Here is an 18,738-nt window from a genome sequence, read left to right as displayed (position 1 = left end):
TTAAGCTCTTTTGAGGAAAACTGCAGACAAATGGTGATCTAAAGCATACTTTATTTTCATTTTATTTCTGGTAACTGATTTTTTTTAGGCTTTTAGTACTCATAAGGGATGTTTTCTTCCGGGAAATAACTGAAAAATTTAAACTATGTACGGTAGGCCTTCTTCCTCTTGTGTTGTAAACAGAGAAAATCTCATTTACACTTGAGTGGGCACAGTTAAGTCCCCAGTGGCCAGGAGTCCCAACAACTACTCCTGCTCCCCAAGTATTCACAAGTCACCCTAACCGTAGGTAGCCTCGGTGTTTGTGTACGTGTAAAGAGAGATGGCTTTCGATGGTTTGGGGTGCTTTACCCCAATCTTGTAGCTTGGAAAAGCCACATCGTTCAGCCTGTGTCAGAAAGTTGTAAAAGCAACTCTTGCCTTCGCCTTTCTCCTTGCACGGCAGTGGATCGTGCAGGCGCGCCGGTGCGGGTCGCTTGGGGGCGCTCTCTCCCCGAAGTAGGTCGCAGAACAGCTGTAGACGTCTTTTCCCTTTCCCTTGAGCAGGAGATACTTTGGCAACATCTAAGGGTGTTTAAATTTTGATTGAACTTTTGTAATAATCAGAGGCCGCTCGACCTGCAACTTATGCCACCCTCAAAAGCAAGTAGTGCTTAGCCTCATAAATACTGCAGTCGGGAACTTTGGCCATGGGGCGGGGGGCGCAGGGAGGGACAAGCTTCCTCCGCGAGGAGACTGGCTTATTAATAAAAAAAAATACCACCTTACTTCTTCATAAAGTTAACTTGTCCCTGAGTTGAAATTTGAATATTACATCTGAACAAATTTTATGAAACATCCAATGCTTTTAACAGGTATAATGTGCTGTATATTAGAACATAACCTAAGCCTTTGTCTAGTGACACGAGTAACTAGAATCCCTAATAAAAGAATTTTACATTGCTATTGGACATGCATAAGGTGGCTGTAGGTAGGTTTAGGTTGAAGTTAAATGGTTTTATCTAAAGGTACAGTCAGAGTACACATTGGACACACAGTTGGACCACACTTAAGTTTTATCTTCTTATGCTATGCTCTGCTTTTAATGAACATTCTTAACTTCTGTTTGTAAGCTCTTAAACCTTTGTCTTTTGTAATCTTTCGTTCTCTCTTTTTTTTTTTTTTTCATTTTATTGCCTTGCAACAAATTAACCAATCTCTAAAAATATTTTGGATTTCCTGGTGTTTTCCAGGGAAATAGTTGTACTATAACCTGTCCCATTTCACTACTGTCTCATTTATTACAAGGGATTACTGCAGGAGCGAATTGCTACTCTGACACACCTCATGTTCTTTATTTCTCAAAACCCCCAAGCTAATAGACTGGGAGGATAGCCTCAACTTTCTGGAAACATGCAACTTTTACGACTTGAAAATATAATTGGTTTCTTTGTTCAACCCATGAAAAACAAGGAGGAAAAGCCAAAGGCTGCCCAAGCCAGGTGTTTCTTGTTGGCAGCCCGCTGGCTAATGACGGGGCTCCCAGAGAGCAGCTGCCTGCGAGTCGGCTTTGTCTGGCCTATTGTTGGAGCACACCCCTCGTGAATACACACGCTGCCCCGGGCAGACCCCGGGAATGACATCAACTTGCTTATCTTAGAAACCTGCGAACCTGACCCAGGGTGCTGAGGTTGGCTTGCATCTGCCCGGCCAACTAATTGTGAGTTCCCTGGCCCCCGATTGGCTGTTCCTCCACTCGGTAATAGGTTAAGCAAAGACACTGCCATTCCATCTGTTCAGCTATTCATTGTTCTTCCTGCCTGCCTGCAAGTCTGCAGCTAAAACTGTGTTAAGGAGCCACTTACTGCTGAAGCTGCTACAGAAACCAATGTCTTTGTATTTTCCTGCGAACGTGAGTATCTGTGCTACTTCATGCCTCGCCCGCTAAACTTTGCTAAACCTTGAGAGTATTAATTTGAACTCTGAAGGACAGGAAGCACCTGAAATGGACGGCTACCCATTGTTACGTGGTGCCAAGATACAGGGAAATTCTCTCTGTAGACCTAGGTCTGGAGTCACATCCATAGTTACAGCCTCGGGAACATTTGCACGGCGTTAGGCATGGCATGGGATCCTCTGGTCCTTAAGGATGAGTTCTGACACGTTCTGATGTTTTGATAATGAATTTGGGTTTTATCTTGTCACGTTCTTGTGTTTCTTCAAGTGGGCGCTGTGAACTGGTAGTAAGATGTGAGAGATGTTTCCATTGTCTTAAAAATCTGGCTTGGGGGAGACGGACTGATGCGCAGGTAGAGGTTATGGACAGCCTGTTGTAAACAGGATGATCGAGCAGTCACCTGCGTTGTCAGCAGTTTCGACAGTCACGTGTAGTTTCTAATTTCTCCCATCTTTTAATTTTTTCCCTCTGCCTTCGTTTCAAAAATCAGGCTGAAGGTGTCGTCCCAAGAGCGACTGCTTGTGCAGGAGTCCGCGATGGGGAAGGAGGAGGAGACAAAGACTTTCATCTGTCAGTTGGGAGGGAAAGAACGAGCATAAAGGGTTAAAAAGAGGTTTTCATTTCTACCACATGCCCTATTGTGTGAACATATGCATGAGTCTATTGAAAGTTTTCAGAAGACGGGCAGGCCACCAGTTGCTGGTCTCCTGCAGTTCCAGGAGGACATCTGTTGCCCCAGAGCATTAACCAATCTGTTCAAAGGGCCATCCTTCCTTTGTTAGCCAGAGGGGTGCAGACAACAGCACTCCCTGAAATACAATGGTAATTAAATACACGGAGACTGCAGCAGTAGTATTTATTACATATTCATTATTTTATTTTCATTGTTCTCCTAGTATTGCCATTTGGATAACAACCAGAACCCACTTTATGGCATTGTAACTTTACCTTACAAACAAACAAATGGATTTAACAACATCGTGTTCTCATATTCCTAATGAATTGATATGAGGCTCTTTAGAAATAAAAAAAATTTTTTTTTTCCCATTGGATTTGAGGTGAAGGATTATCCAAGTCCTCTAATGAGAACTTTCAGAGATCTCCCTGGATGGGGGAATCTGTGTGTCTACAACAAATTTCTATTAAATGACCATATTGCTTTCAGCAAATACAAAGTTTCTTTTGACAATTAAAATAATTGGTTACACTTCATCATCTGCAAGATTAGCATGAAAATTTGGGTCTTTTTCAAGAACTGTTATTTCATTTTTAACTTATTACGCCTTCAGCAAGAAAAATTATTTTCGCTTCCAGTACAGTATCTGGAGGGAATCTTTAGCTTTGTAAGTGTAGAAATCTGCATTCAGACCATTTATATTTTTGCCCAGTGCCTCCTGTGTTCATGAATATAGTGTGTAAAGGCCAATTGCAATGGATTCCTGATATAAAACTTCAAAGTTAAGCCATATTTTTTTTGCAGTTTTGTAAGGTTTTTTTTAATAACTATGGGAATATAAACACCTGTTTTGTGTGTGACATTTTGTCTGTGCTGCTGCTTCATGAAATGAGAATTATCCTTATCAGTTAATAGTTGATTAATTTAAAGATGACTTGCATACGTTTGCATTTGAGTAAATGCAAAACTTAAAAGTCTAATAAATGATTAGAAATTAAGGAGAAAATATTTCCTACCTTACTTATAATAATAAATTTGGTGATGTTGTTGGAGTCTTTGCTATCTTTTTCAACATTATATTGACCATTTTTAAGGCACTGAACAAAAATAGATTCTCTACTATTCTTTGTCTTGAGATTTCTTATAATAATACCTCATAAGTTTTACACATGACGATACTTTGACAAGTACTGCAGCCTATGAAAATATTTTTTTCAGCTTTTAAATCTTAAGACTAGTGTTTAATTTTTTTTATTGAGTGATTTCAAGATATTGTGGGGGAAAATTTAAGTCTCATGTGAAGTCAGGGCAATCTTTCACTGATCTCAAGTGGGTGAAGAAGCATTTCAGAACAAAGTTTTAAAAAACCAAATGTTTCCCATCCGGTCACAACAAGTAAGGTTATTTCAGATTTGGATTATGTAGCGGAGATGATCTAGGCCTGGTAATTGCACTCCTTTGCCCATATTTGTACTATTGCATATTTAGTCTATTGATCGATTGGAACTAAAAATAACTATTTAACTGCTTTTTGTGGACAAGATGACATTGGGTAACTTTCTCTCACGTAACCAGTGAAGTACGGAACATGAAGAGAGTCCTGTCAGTGTGGGGAAGAAGTTTAACTAGAGTATCTTAAAAAATATGGTGCCTGACCAGATTAGATGTTGATTTTTTTTTTTTAAGTAGGGTAGGTCAGTATTAACAATCATGTTAGCCCAGTGACTGTAAGCTTTTTACTTCCATAGTTTCTATAGTTAGATGAGTTGTAAATTACAAGTTAAAAGTGTGTGGTATTCACTAAATACATTTGTGTATACAAATGAGTTTTCTCTGGTTTAATATTATAAAAAGCAAATTGTTGGTAATCTCAGTTTCCCTCCCTATATTATAACCATATAAGAAAGTGATACAGTAGAGCAGATTTACACACTATCATGAACACTTCTTTTTATATTAGACTGAAGTGACAGAGAAAGATTTAAATCCTTAGTGTGGATAATTTTTCGTTTAAAAACTTTGTAGTATTTGGTTTTGTTTCCTGAATGCTGTGAAAATGAAGAATAATTTCGCTTATTCTCTAAAGATTTCATGTCCACGTTCCCCAGTGGCTGTGTTTTTCATGCAGTATTCATCTTGTTTGAAACTGTCCAAAAGGAAAACACTTGAGCCCAATATTAAAATAATATTTCCTAGTTCAAGTCCGGGATTTGGTCAGTGAGTCATTATCTTGAAGAATTATCTCACAGCAGCACTTCTGCAAAACCCAAACTTTTCCGGGGCGATCAGAAATGCTGCCCGTTAAATACACTTCCTGCGGTCGGAGCAGACTGTGGGGTTGACAGAACAATGATGTCGGAGCTTCCAGATTGGTTTGGCAGCTGCATTGTTCTCGGAGGGTAAACCAGACGCACTTAAGTCCCAGTCTCTTTTATAGGCTTTTGTTCATACCAAATTCTTGTTTCACTGGGCTGGCGTTCACGGTGGCGTGTTAAAGGAGTGCAGCTTAGCAACCAGCCTCTGGTTGCCAGGCAGCCCGGCTTCCAATAGGTTTTCCTTGTTCGAGATACTTTTGGTGGGGAGCTCTGCGCAGGCCACAGTGCAGATTTTCCTTTTAACTGTATCCCTTCATTAGGATTCTGTTGTGATTTGTTACTTGCATTATGGTGTCAGTATATTACAGTAGTTAATAAATCACGGAGTGTAAAGATTTGCTTTCAAAATCCCTTTCTCAAATTCTAGATTATTGGGCTCATGCATATCCATATTAATAGGAAAAAAAATTTTGAAATGGATACAGCTCCGTCACAGAGCAGATGTATGGAGAGCTCTCCTAAGGAGTATTTCTTTTTATCGGCTGTGCTGTCTGGAGTCAGGAGAGCTCGATGTTGCTTTAAAACTCAGCAGCGCTGTATTACGAGGACAATGTTATCTGTCTTCTCAAGGGTTACAACCTGAAGAAACTCCTGTAGAATGTGGAGTTCTACGCTGAGGAGATCTTAAATGCGGCGTTATCAAGCTAAAGATCCCATGTTCTATTCTCGGGTGTTTATCGCACTTGTATAATTTATTTCATTATGTAGCCATATTTCCCTCCCTAATAAGTTCACCAAGGATGCATTCAGATATGTGACTCCTTAGAAAAACACTTAGCATTTTCTCTTAACATTTATTTAATAGCTCCTTTCTAGTGTAAATAAGAGCTTTAGAATAGAATGTTTTTGCAATTTGCTTCTTTAGATTATTTAAATAGGTGTCATATGACAGTCTGAAGTCCAGCCACCATTGCCAGACTGGCGTTATCCCTGGATGGAACCCCGGGGTTGCCCTAGGAAGTAAACTGCTCATGTGACTATGTCCTCACGCTGAAACACAAGGGCAGAAATAATTTTATTTTGCTAACCTATTCCCGGTCAAGAAATAGCAGTGATTCCCAAGAGACTTTAAGGAACATTGACAAAATAGCAGAAGTGTTTTAAACCGTAAAAGCATTCCTGTGGGAGGGAGGGGAGGCGAAGTAGGAGAGAAGATGACTTTTTAACCAAATGCGGATAGTGGGTAATTAATTATCGATATAGTACAGAAGTATTTTCTTTTTTTTTTTTTAAAGCTTTTCTTTTTTTAAGATTGTATTTATTTATTCAACAGACAAAGATCATGAGTAGGCAGAGAGAGGAGGAAGCAGGCTCCCTGCAGAGCAGAGAGCCTGATGCGGGGCCCGATCCCAGGACCCTGGGATTATGACCTGAGCCGAAAGCAGAGGCTTTAACCCACTGAGCCACCCAGGCGCCCCCAGAAGTATTTTCTTACATTAGATTCAGAAATCAAGATAACATGTATTCAGTGTACTTTAACTCATTGCTGTTAATTTCATGTGACCTGTTCCACTTCTCTGCTTTCTGTAAATGTGCAGAGAATAAAGGAGTTTTTACCCCTGGAATGAAATAGATGGCACTGTCCCTGACCCTTAGGAAGGGTAACATACCATTAAAGTTTGTATTCTGATACTATGCTCTGTATCCACAAAATAAGGATTGTTAGGGCAAAACTATTCGTCTCCTAATTGGAGTATAATTCACTCGGTGATTATTTAGTTCTTTGTTGACTGTTTGAATTTGTTGACTGTTGTCACCTGTGCTCTTTTAGCACTCCACCTAAATTCTATCTGGAATGTCTTCAGATTATTGTTAAGCTTGATCCAAATTAATGTCAGTTTTTCAAGTATAGTAAATTAATGTTTTCCTTTCTTTGCATATGGCTTTCCCTTCAAATAATCTTTACAAATGTTTATGAATTCTTTTAGAGAAAATGTACGTAACCTATCACAGTTCATCTAGAACCTGCCTTTCGGCGATATTGTAGGTGTCGCTCTGAAACACTGGCCTTTCTGACAGTGGAGAGATCTCTTCCACGAAAGGTCGAGAAGTGCACGATAGAATGGGAAAAGTCACGCAAAACTGGGTTCAAAAAAAAAAAACTCCAGTTCCACTAGTTATTTTCTTTGTTGCCTTAGAGGGATTGTGTGGCATTCTACTTCCTAGCTTCTTTATCTGGAAAACAGGGCATGGTACTATCTGGGGCAAAGGTGTTGCGAGGGCTGAGGAGATGGAGAGAAACCACCGCGCTGGATATTCCGTAGTCTGGCAATGTTCTTTCACGTTCTTTATGGGAACAGAAATGAAACCGTCCAAAATTCTAAGTGTCTTACATGTTTTTTCTCTAGGAATACGGGGTGCTTTGCATTCAGGAATACAGAAAAAATAGCAAAGTGGAGTCAGGTACACGTAACAGCTTCATGGGCTTGAAGGATCATCTGGGGCATGACCTCGGCCACCTTTATGTGGAGAGCACTGACCCCCACTCAAGTGCACCTGTGCCGTGGTCGATGGTAGAGAAGCCGACAATGGATCAAGTGCACTCCGGGAAGGAGGAGAAAGACGTGTCGGGAGGGAACGCGAGCTCGGGCGACTCGGACGGAAGCGCACATTCTGACAACGAGGCCGAACGACTGAGCGTTTCGGTGGAGCCGTGCTTGTTGACCAAGACTCACAGACAGCTGTGCCGGTCGCCCTGCTTGGAGCCCCGCGTGCTCACACGCAGTGACCTGCTGCGAGACTTTCAGCCCGCGGAGGCGCCGGCGGCCTGCAGGGAGGCGGCGCAGCCCCCCGACGCGGTGCGGGAGTACCAGACCAAGCTGGAGTTCGCGCTGAAGCTGGGCTACTCGGAGGAGCAGGTGCAGCTCGTGCTCCACAAACTCGGGACCGATGCTTTGATCAACGACATCCTGGGAGAGCTGGTCAAGCTGGGAAACAAGAGCGACGCCGAGCCGGCCGTGAGCGCGATGCCCAGCGCGCCGCGGGACTCGGCCTCGCTGGAGTCCCAGCGCTCGGACTCGCCGATGCAGGAGCCGCTCGCGGACGACGGCGAGAACCTGAGGCCGGTGGTCATCGACGGCAGCAACGTGGCCATGAGGTGAGGGGGGCCGTCTGCGCCCCTTCTTCCCCTCCTGGGGGCGGGGGGCTTGCTCGCTTCGGGGCCGGTTCTCTCCTGGCAGTCGGTGAAGTCGAGATGGTCCCGCATCCCAGCACTGGCCTACGTGTGTCCTAGTTGTGTCACCTCTGGTTTTCTGCCATTCTGCTTCGGGGAGGGGGTCAGCATTCTCACCACGCTTGTCTTTAAAGACAGACCCTCTTCCCCCCTGTAAGTCTCTCTTTCCTTTCCCTCATCCGGCTACATTACTGTGGCATTAAAATTAGCGCATGTCCCTGGCCGAGTGTTAACCGCTGGTTGTAAGGGAAGGTCTCGAGTTCGGTGATATTTGGCAGGTTTGAAATCTAGTTGGAGAAATAGTCTGTTTCTATGCGAGTCAAATAACCATAGGGAAAAAAGGCCAGTTCTTTTCGAAAATTATTTTTATTGATTTGGGAACAAATCGAAGTTAGAGTTTCAAATTTCTTTTGTTTCACTTAAGAGATGTAAATTCAGGGGGGCCTGGGTGGCTCAGTTGGTGAAGCGTCTGCCTTTGGCTCTGGTCGTGATCCCAAGCGTCCTGGGATCAAGTCCCACATTGGGCTCCCTGCTTGGTGGGAAGCCTGCTTCTCCCTCTCCCTCTGCCTGCCACTCTGTCTCTCTCTCTGTCAAATAAATAAATATTTTTAAAAAATGTAAATCCAAAAATAATTCCTTAGGAATAGGATTTTAAAAAAAGCAAAAACTTCTAATGATATTCTTTTTACAAATTGTAATAACATAACATTTTAAGTGTCTCTAAATTCAATTAGTATAAAGTTAATTACCCACAATGTTCTGAACACTGGTGGGGATCTAAAAATAGGGAAAGGTGTCCACTCTTTTCAGAGAGCTTAGAATTTCCTGTATTATTTCCTAGGAAGTGCTCTGATGTTCTCTACCACAGGTATCGTCTGGAGAAGCGTCTAGACCAGTGCTGTTCCATAGAAATATAATGTTGGCACATACCTCAGTTTAAATTTTCTGGTACCTACATTAAAAAATGAAACAGGTAAAGTTGATAGGAAAGGACATATTTTATTTAGACGCATATAGCCAAAATATCATTTCAACATGGGATCACTAATGAGATATTTTGCATTATTCTTCTAATAGTAAGAGTTAAAACTGGCCTTGTTACATTTAGAGCATGTCTCAGTTCAGACAAGCTAGACTCCAGCACTCGGTAGCACCCCTAGCCAGTGGCCGCCGTACTGGATGGTCACTTTTAGAGACCCAGGTCACTTCTAGACACCATCCCACACACAAACTCACCAAGTGCAGGTCCAGAGGTAGTTCATGCATCGCCTTTTGTAACCATTCCCCCAGCTAATAAGAATGTGTACTGAAATCTGGGAGCCACTGGTTTTTAGCAGGTGAGAGTAAGGGCTTGCACCCAGGGTGTGAGAAGGATCAACTTACGTTCCTCAGTATAACCTTTTCAGGTGGAAGCAGTGTTATCTTCCTTTCATTTACAAGCAGATGAGACTTGCAGGGTATTAATTGTTTATCCAAGGAAAAGCATAATTCGAACCCAAATATGTCTGACTTCTAAGTCTGTGTACTTTTTATCTGATAATGAGAGATAGAAACAAGTTGAAAAAGTTCAAGCCAGACCTTTTAAGGTCTTGAGTGACAAGCCAGAGAATTTAAACTTGACCCTAATCCAAAGGTACCTGAAGGTTTTTGAGGAGAGGATGTAGGAAGAGAGTTATTCCTTATGCTCATAACCCGGCAGTGATGCTTAAAGTGGATGCTGGAGGTAGGAGATCAATTTGGATCTCCCCACAACCCTTTCTGACTAAAGAGGGCTTTCTGACTAAAGAGACTTTCGGACTAAAGAGGGCCTCGAGTGTCCTAGAGTTATGAAGCGTAGGTACGGCCTTGAGAAGACTTTCAGTAAAATAATCTCTGTTGTTTAATCTTTCCCAAACTTAGCCACAGAATGATTTTTTTTTTCCTTGTAATCCAGAACTAGGAAATGGTTACCTAAGCAGAGTGGTAACTTGTAAAGCCAAAACATCATGAAATCTCCAGAAGAAAGAGTAGTGAGGGAAGGTGATAGGATCTGGAGGAACCACCTAGAACTGTAGCCAGAAGTCAGAATCCCCAGGGGAGTCCTAAAACAAAATACACCTTCTAGGACTCTACTCTTGGAGAAACTGAATCAATGGGGCTATAATAGAGCCCAAATAATAATGTATTTCTTGAGTGCCCAGGTATTTCTGGTACATAGCCAGTGTCACAGGTCATTCTGCATGAAATGTGAGTATTTACAGGTCAGGAGGGGAGAAGAGTAGCGTGAAAAATACGAGTGTTAGAAAAACCAAGGAGCCACGGATGCCATCAGGACTGGAAGGAGAACAGGCTTTAAGGATAGACTATCCTGTGCGTAGTACTGAAAAACGATCAGAGGACATGACAGCCAGGAAGTCACTATTTTCAGGAATTCCATTTGGCATTGAAGATAGAAGCCCAGTTACAAGGATGTCAAGAAATTAAGGATCAAGAAATTAAGATCAGGGCCCCTGGCTGGCTCAGTCGGAGGAGCGTGTGACTCTTGATCTCAGGGTTGGGAGTTCGAGCCCCACACTGGGCATGGAGCCTCCTTAAAAATTAAAATTAAAAAAAAAAAAAGAATAAATAGAGCTAGATTGGTGTTCAAGAAAGTTGACGGAGGAAGGGAAGAAAGAGGAGGAAGAAGTGTTGGAGGAGGATTTTGTTTAGTTTGGGGTTTAAGAATGAGCCTAGGTAAGCAGAGGAGACAGGGAAAGCACGTCCGCAGGAGAGGAAGGCGGTAACTGCGGGACAGCTGAGCTTTGGAAGCCCAGTGCTGAAGGGGGAGAACAAGACGGGCACCAGGGAAGTATCTGGCAATGGAGGTAAATGCACCGTGAAATGTACAGACACAGACAGACAGGAGGGGGAGAAGGGCAGGAGATTTCTAGAACGTGGAGCCCACAGAAATGAATTCCTAAGATGGATGTCATTTAGATAAACAGTGTCACAGTCGGATCAGCCTCATGTCCACTCCCACGACCAACACTTAGTTCCCAGTGGAAATGAAAATTTCCAGATGGTGGAAATCCTCCCCAGGAGAACTGTGGTTCAGAACTAGGCGGCATCCTGAAGGCGTGTGAACACTGTCTGTCCTTCTGTAAGTAGGAAGACGGACGTCTGCCCCCACACTCGTGCGGCCGCATCAGCTCCCCCTGCTGGACGGGCAGGACGGTGCAGAGTCTGCTCTTCCCACCATCTTGTATTTTAATCTGACGCTGGGACAGAAATGCTCCAGGCATTTCAGGACAGAACAAGTTGACAGGAAATTTTTAGTATAGCAGCATTATCCTGTCAGTCACAATACAGTGTTGTAGCACGTCTGTAACTCTGGAAGTGCCAGAGCTTGTGAAAATTCATAGTAAACTATATTCAGCCATTTGTAAGATCCTCATAAAGTAAGAGAAAAAAAATCATTTAAAAATACCTATCTACTTCAGATTCAAACTCTTATTTTAACAAAAAACGCGGACAGATTTCACCCATTTCATGTCTCATAAACTAGAACATGCTTTTACTTTTAAAATTAATTGCCCACTCACACTAAGTTAGGCAAACCTATTACATAATTTATACACATGATGTTAAAATAATAAGTAAATGTGGGGATGAGTTAAGACTAGAATACTATTTAATTTTCTTTCTGATCTCTCAGGCAGAAGTAGTGCATATATAAGATGAATATATTTTTAGTTTCATTTAAATGCCTGCTATAAAACTGATGGAAAATGATTCTTTAGATAGAAATTAGAAGTAGGAAAGCAAGGGTATTTTTATTAAAATTACCAAAGTAGGCTTTAAAAAAAAAAAAAGTTCTCTCTGTAGCACTTTTGTGATTCTAAGTATGTTGTTAAAACTTTCCAACCTTCCTTTTCAGAATTGTAAAAAGCAGAATTCTTATCTTACAGGCCTGTTATGAGAACTAAAGATAATTAATACCAAGTGCCATGTCATAGGTGCTCAGTAAATTATAGTTACTGCATTAGAGCTAGATTTAGTATTTCAACCCGGAATATAGTAACTAATGAATACTTTGTTATCCCAGGGTTTTGTTTTTGGGTTTGTTTGTATCTAATAAGCATAGCAATTTCACAGTCCATTTTATTTGTACGATTTATAGGAGTATTTTAATTCTTGCTTCAAGTTTATATTATCAGTGGTTTTCAGTGATGATTTCCCCAGTTTCATAAAGAAGACTTGGGCTCAGGGCACCTGGGTGGCTCAGTGGGTTAAGCCTCTGCCTTCGGCTCAGGTCATGATCTCAGGGTCCCAGGATCGAGCCCCGAATCGGGCTCTCTGCTCAGCGGGGAGCCTGCTTCCCCCTCTCTCTCTGCCTGCCTCTCTGCCTACTTGTGCTCTCTCCCTCTCTGTCAAATAAATAAAATCTTTAAAAAAAAAAAAAAAAAAAAAGACGACAACGACGACTTGGGCTCCTAGATCTGGGTGCCATCCAAGTCACTCAGCGAGAAGCCACGTAAGCGAGATAGACACCAGAGCTCCCAGGAGAGCAGGGACCCTCCTAGGGGACCATGGAGGGAGCGTGTTTCTACTTCCTGATGATTAATATGCTTCTTAAAATGTGCCACACTGATAGAGGTTCTGGGCAAGTTTGTTGAATAAGCAACTGACAATGACCCACAACTTAGTGCAGCACAATTTGTGACACCTTTTCACTGCTGAGAGCGGAGGGCATAGCGTGTTAAAACAGAAAGGTAAACTATATTTGGGGAAAGCCCTAAACGTTTACATATATAGTATTAGGCATTCACAATGTGTTTGGTTTCTGAAATGTGAAACAATGAAATTTACATTTAGTGGAGCTGGACTAACAAATCCTGACAAAAAGTGCAGTTGATTTAAAGTCCTTTAAAAAAAAGAAAGAGGGGGCACCTGGGTGGCTCAGTGGGTTAAAGCCTCTGCCTTCGGCTCAGGTCATGATCCCAGGGTCCTGGGATCGAGCCCCGCATCAGACTCTCTGCTCGGTGGGGAGACTGCTTCCTCCTCTCTCTCTGCCTGCCTCTCTGCCTACTTGTGATTTCTGTCTGTCAAATAAATTTAAAAAAATAATAATAATACCTAGAAAAAAAAAGAAAGAGGGGCGCCTGGGTGGCTCAGTGGGTTTAAGCCTCTGCCTTCGGCTCAGGGGTCCTGGGATCGAGCCCCACATCGGGCTCTCTGCTCAGCGGGGAGCCTGCTTCCTCCTCTCTCTGTGTCTGCTTCTCTGCCCACTTGTGAACTCTGTATTGTCAAATAAATAAATAAAATCTTAAAAAAAAAAAAGAAGAAAGAAAAAGCCTGCAGATAGGTCACTGAGCCTCTTTCCTTCAAGGGGACACACCCGGGTAATGTGGATGTTCGGGGAGGCGTGTGCCCCAAGTGCAGACGCGGAAGGAAAGCATGAGTAGCGTGTACCCTGTTTCTGGAATGAAATTCTGAGGCTGTTGTGGTGTTCATTCCCTCCAAGCAGCTTTACAACTTTTCAAGCCCGGTGATTCCATCCAACTGAAGGTAGTTCATTGGTGGGTATTGAATTCGTCTCTGTCCAAAGGTATCCAGTAATTTGTTCATATTTTTCCTTAAATCCACTGCTCTTCTCATCCTCATGTGGTTTAAGTGTCTGATGACGAGTCACTTCGCTAACCGTGCGGTCCTGAGTGCCACAGGGATGAGCACCTGGTAAGCTGGCCTGAGTGCCCGAGCACTTCGATTACCCAAAGTCCTCGGTGACTGTTCTGTTTGTAATCGAAGCGCGGTTCACGGACACATGCTGTACGGGCTTCAGACGTCCACCGCGTGGATCTGACAGCACCATCCATCATTCGGGGTTCGCCACGATAAGTGTAGTGACCGTACGTTACTGTGGTAATACTGACCATATGCCCTACGGTGTATCTTTCATCTCAATGACTTACTGACTTTTTTGTCTGGAAGTTTGTACTTCTGAAGCCCTGTATCTATTTCACCCATCCCCACCCCCACCAGCTCTCCTGCTGGCAACCCCCCGTTTGTTCTCTGTATTGGAGTGTGGTTGTTCTTTTGTTCTTTGTTCATGTTTTTTTTCTTAGATCCCCCATTTACGGGAAACCATAGGGCATTTGTCTTTCTCTGCCTGACTTACCTCACTTAGCCTAGTATTTTCTAGGCCCATCCACACTGTTGCAGATGGCACGATCTCATTCTTTTCTGTGACTAATATTCTGTGTGTGTGTGTGTGTGTGTGTGTGTGTGTGTGTTGTGGGCACGTGCATGTGTGTGTCTTCATCCATTTAACTAGGGATGAACACTGAGGTTGCTTCCATGTCTTGGCTGTTGTAAGTAAAGCTGCAGGAGACATAGGAGGTCACACGTCTTTCCAAACTAGTGTTTTCCTTTTCTTTGAGTAAATACCCAGGAGTGGAATTACTTCATCCTGTAGTATTACTATTTTTAACTTCTTGAGGAGCCTCCACACTCTTTTCCAGAGCGGCTGCACCAGCTCGCACTCCCACCAACAGTGCACAAGGGCTCCCGTTTCTCAACATCCTTGCAAGTTTGGTTTTTTTCTGTTAAGTTGTATGAATTCTCTCTATTTTTTGGATACTAACCCCTTATCAGATAGAGGATTCGTAAATATCTTTTCGCATTCAGCAGGTTGCTTTTTCGTTCCGTCAGTTTCCTTTATGCAAAAACTTACTTTGGTGTACTCACAGTAGCTTATTTTTGCTTTTGGGAAACCATTGGGTCCTGCACTTTTGTTTGGCAGTTTTTTGATTACTGATTCAATTTCATTAATAGTAATCAGTCTGTTCAATGTTTCTATTTCCTCCTGATCCAGTCTTGGAAGATTGTATGTGTTTGTGAATTTATCTATTTCTTCTAGGTTATCCAATTTGTTGGTGTAGTTTTTCAGATATTCTCATAATCCATACTATTTCTGTGGTTGTTACTTCTTTTTGTTTTTTATTGTATTTATCCATGTCCTCTTCTTTTCATGATCAGCATACTTTAAGGTTTATCAGTTTTATCTTTTAAAACAAGTAGCTCTTAGTTTCATAGATTCTTTTTTCCTTTTTTTTTTTTTTTGCTATTTTATTTATATCTGCTATAATCTTTATTCTTCCTTCTAGCCTTGGGTTTTGTTTGTTCTTTTTCTAGTACCTTTAGGTGTAAAGTTAGGTTGTATATATGAGATTTTTCCTTTTCTTGACATAGACTTGTATCACAATAAACTTGCCTCTTCCCGCTGCTATTTCTGTGTCCCGGAGATTTTGGACCATTTGTTTTCATTTCTGTCTCCGTGTATTTTTTTAAATTTCCTCCTTAATATTTCAGTTAACCCATTCATTGTTTAGTAGCACATTTTTAAGTCTCTGTGCATTCTTGTTCTTTTCAGATTTTTCCTTATAATTGATTTCCAGTTTTATATAGTTGTGGTCAGAAAAGACGCTTGATATGATTTCAGTCTTAAATTTATTGGGACTTGTTTTGTGGCCTGTCCTGTAATCTGTTCTGGAGACAATTCCTTGTGTACTTTAAAAATTGGGTATTCTGGGGCACCTGGGCAGCTCAGTCGGTTAAAGCCTCTGCCTTCGGCTCAGGTCATGATCCCAGGGTCCTGGGATCGAGCCCCGCATCGGGCTCTCTACTCAGCGGGGAGCTTGCTTCCTCCTCTCTCTCTGCCTGCCTGTGATCCTGTCTGTCAAATAGATAAAATCTTAAAAAAAAAAAAAAAAAAATCATGTATTCTGCCCTTTTTGGAGGCAGTGTTTTCTCTGTCTCTTTTAGGTCCATCTGGTCTCATGTGTCATTCAAAGCCACTCTTTCCCTTTGGTTTTCTATCTGGGTGATAGCCCACTGATGTAAGGGAGTGTTACAGTCTCCTGTTACTGTATTGTTGTCCCTTTATGTCCTCCCTTAATATTTGTACTGTGGATTAGGTCCTCCTGTGTTGGGAACATAGGTGGTTACAGTTATTATACTCTCTTACAGGTTGGTCCCGTCATCATTATGTAGTGCCCTTGGTCTCTTGCTCTAGTCTCTGTTTTAAAGTCCTATTTCGTCTGACATGAGTGTCGCCGCCCCCGCTTCTTTTTCGCTTCCATTTACACGGTACACGTCCTTCTGCCCCTTCGCTTTCAGTCCGTGTGTATCCTCACGGGCAGCTAGAGACTGGTCTTGCTTTTTATCATTCACTCACCCTATGTCTTTGGATTGGAGCATTTGGTCTATTTATATTTGAAATAATTATTGACAGCTATGCACTTATTGCCGTTTTCCCCATTGTTTTCTGTTTGTTTGTTTTTTTTTTCCCAGTTCTCTGTTCTTTTCTCCTTTTTCTCTTTCCTTGTGGTTTTATAACTCTTTAGTGTTGTGCTTAGATTCCTTCCTCTTTATTTTTTGTATTATCTATTATAGGTTTGGTTTGTAGTTCTCACTGGTTGCCATTTAATGTCTTGTGTGTATTAGTGTATTAACAGACTATATTAAGCTGATAGTCACTTAAGTTCAGACATATTCTCAAAGCACTAAATCTTTATCCCCCCACCATATTTTATATATAGATGTCATATTCTACCTTTTATTTTATATTTTGTGTGTCCCTTGACTAATTTTTGTAAATATAATTGATTTTGCTACTTTTGTGTTCAAGCCTCCGGACTGGCTTCATTAGTGATTAATCTACTACCTGTACCACATATTTGCTTTTACCTGCGAAGTTGTTTTCTTCCATAATTTTCTTCTAATTGTGGCCTTTTCACTTAAAGGACTCCTTCTAATGTTTTTTGTAAGGCGCGTTGAGTGGTGATGAACTTTAATTTTTGTTTATCTGGAAAACTCTCCTTCTATTCGGATTGATAATCTTGCTAGGTAGAGTATTCTTGGTTGTAGAGATTTTTTTCCTTCCTTTCAGCACAATTGCCACTCCTGCAAATGTTTATCCAAAACTTTATCTTTCCTGCAGAGTTTCTGCTAAAAAAAATCAGCTGATAGCCTTACGGGGTGTCCCTTGTATGTAACTGTTTTCTTTTGCTGCTTTTTAAATTGCCTCTTGATCACCACTTTTTGGCATTTACTTATTACGTGTCTTAGTTTGGACCAGTGTGGGTTCATCTTCTTGGGGTCTCTCTGTGCTGCCTGAATCTAGATACCTTTTTCCTTCCCCAGATTCGGAAAATTTTCAGGTATTTTCTTATAAGTTTTCTGCCTCCTGCTATCTCTTTCTTCTCCTTCCAGGACTCCTGTAATGTGAATGTTATTACACTCAGTGATGTTGCTCAATTCCCTTAAACTACTCTCATTTTTTAATTATTTTTTTTTCTTTTCGCTCTTTGGCTTGGTTGCTTTCCATGACCTTGTCTTTCAGATCACTGATCTGGTCTGCAGTGTCTTCTCATTGGCTGTTTATTCCTTTTGGTGTATTGTTTATTTCCATTACTAAATTCTTCAGCTCTGACAAGCTCTTTTTTATATTTTCTACCTGTTTGTATAAGTTCTGAGATCATCCACTCTTCTCCAGCTACTGGGTATCTTTTAGGATCATTATTTTGAATTCTTTATTAGGCATATTGCTTATCTCCGTTTCTTTTAGCTCTTTGATTTGACTTGATTCTTTTAGCTCTGTGATTTTGTCTTATTCTTTCATTTAGGACATACTCCTCTGTCTCCCCATTTTGTCTAACTCTGTGTCTATTTTTGTGTGTTGGGTAGGTTAGCTGTGTCTTCTGGTCTCATAGTGGTCTTGTGTAGAAGAGATGCTGTGTTCCCTGCTGTTGTGGCTGATTTGTGATAGCTTTCAGCCCGGCAAACTACAGTGACCCACTTTGCGTGATGTGGGCATACTAGGCAGGTTTGGTCCCCAGGCTATTGAGAAGCCTGAGGCCACTGCCATGGTTGGCTTATGGGTAGGCCGGCAGTCAGACTCGTTGTCTGCAGTTGGCTTCTCTGCCACAACTTCAGGCACCCACTATGGCCATGCTCCCCGTGTGTCAGAGAGGCGTTTGGTGGTGAGTGGGGCCAGCAGTCAGACTCGGTATGTGCCCTTAGCCTCTCTGCCACATCTGCAGGTGCACTGAAGGGCAGGGCTTTCTCCAGATGCAGCCAGCTTAGAGGCGGGGCTGCTGGAACTGTGGGCATGCTGATGTGTGGGGACGTCTCTCCCTCCCCAGGCAGGAGTCACTTTGCAGCGGTTCTGGTCCCTCTGGGATTTCCTGCAGGGTGTTAGGGGCAAGAGCTGCTCTGGAGGTTTGCCCACCAAGATGGGTGGATTAGATGGGACAGGGCTGCAGGGGAATGTCAGGGCAGGGTTTGTGTGCTGGTGAGGTAGGTGGAGAGTTGATAGGACTCTTACAAGCATCTGGCTCTCTGGGCTGTGGAGGGTGGGGATGAGAAATGGCACCCACTAGCACTTTCGTTCTTAGAGAAATCTCTTGCGGTTCTCTGCCCCTCCCTCCATCACACATTCTAAGATCAGTCAGTAAACCCCTTGCCTGTGTACCCCAGGCACTTTCCAAACCGCTGTTACTGTGCTGTGTCTCAGTGGAGTTATGTATTACTCTGGCTCTTTGGGGGACAGAGCTCCGTT

At 42.2% G+C, this 18,738-nt stretch overlaps 1 protein-coding gene across 1 annotated transcript in view; it reads left to right on the top strand.

The window, feature by feature from the left end:
- The window catches only part of LOC111153908 (zinc finger CCCH-type containing 12C), a 72,192-nt gene that overhangs the window by 27,295 nt on the left and 26,159 nt on the right, over positions 1-18,738 (top strand). The window contains 1 exon segment of the mRNA XM_022513217.1: positions 7,336-8,084. Within this exon segment, the coding sequence (XP_022368925.1) occupies positions 7,336-8,084 (749 nt within the window).

This window comes from Enhydra lutris, unplaced genomic scaffold (genome assembly GCF_002288905.1).
Source record: "Enhydra lutris kenyoni isolate GAN:26980312 unplaced genomic scaffold, ASM228890v2 scaffoldscaffold34, whole genome shotgun sequence".
Lineage (NCBI taxonomy): Eukaryota > Metazoa > Chordata > Mammalia > Carnivora > Mustelidae > Enhydra > Enhydra lutris.
The sequence above is the reverse complement of the archived record's forward strand: the minus strand, read 5'-3'. Positions and strand labels throughout refer to the sequence as shown.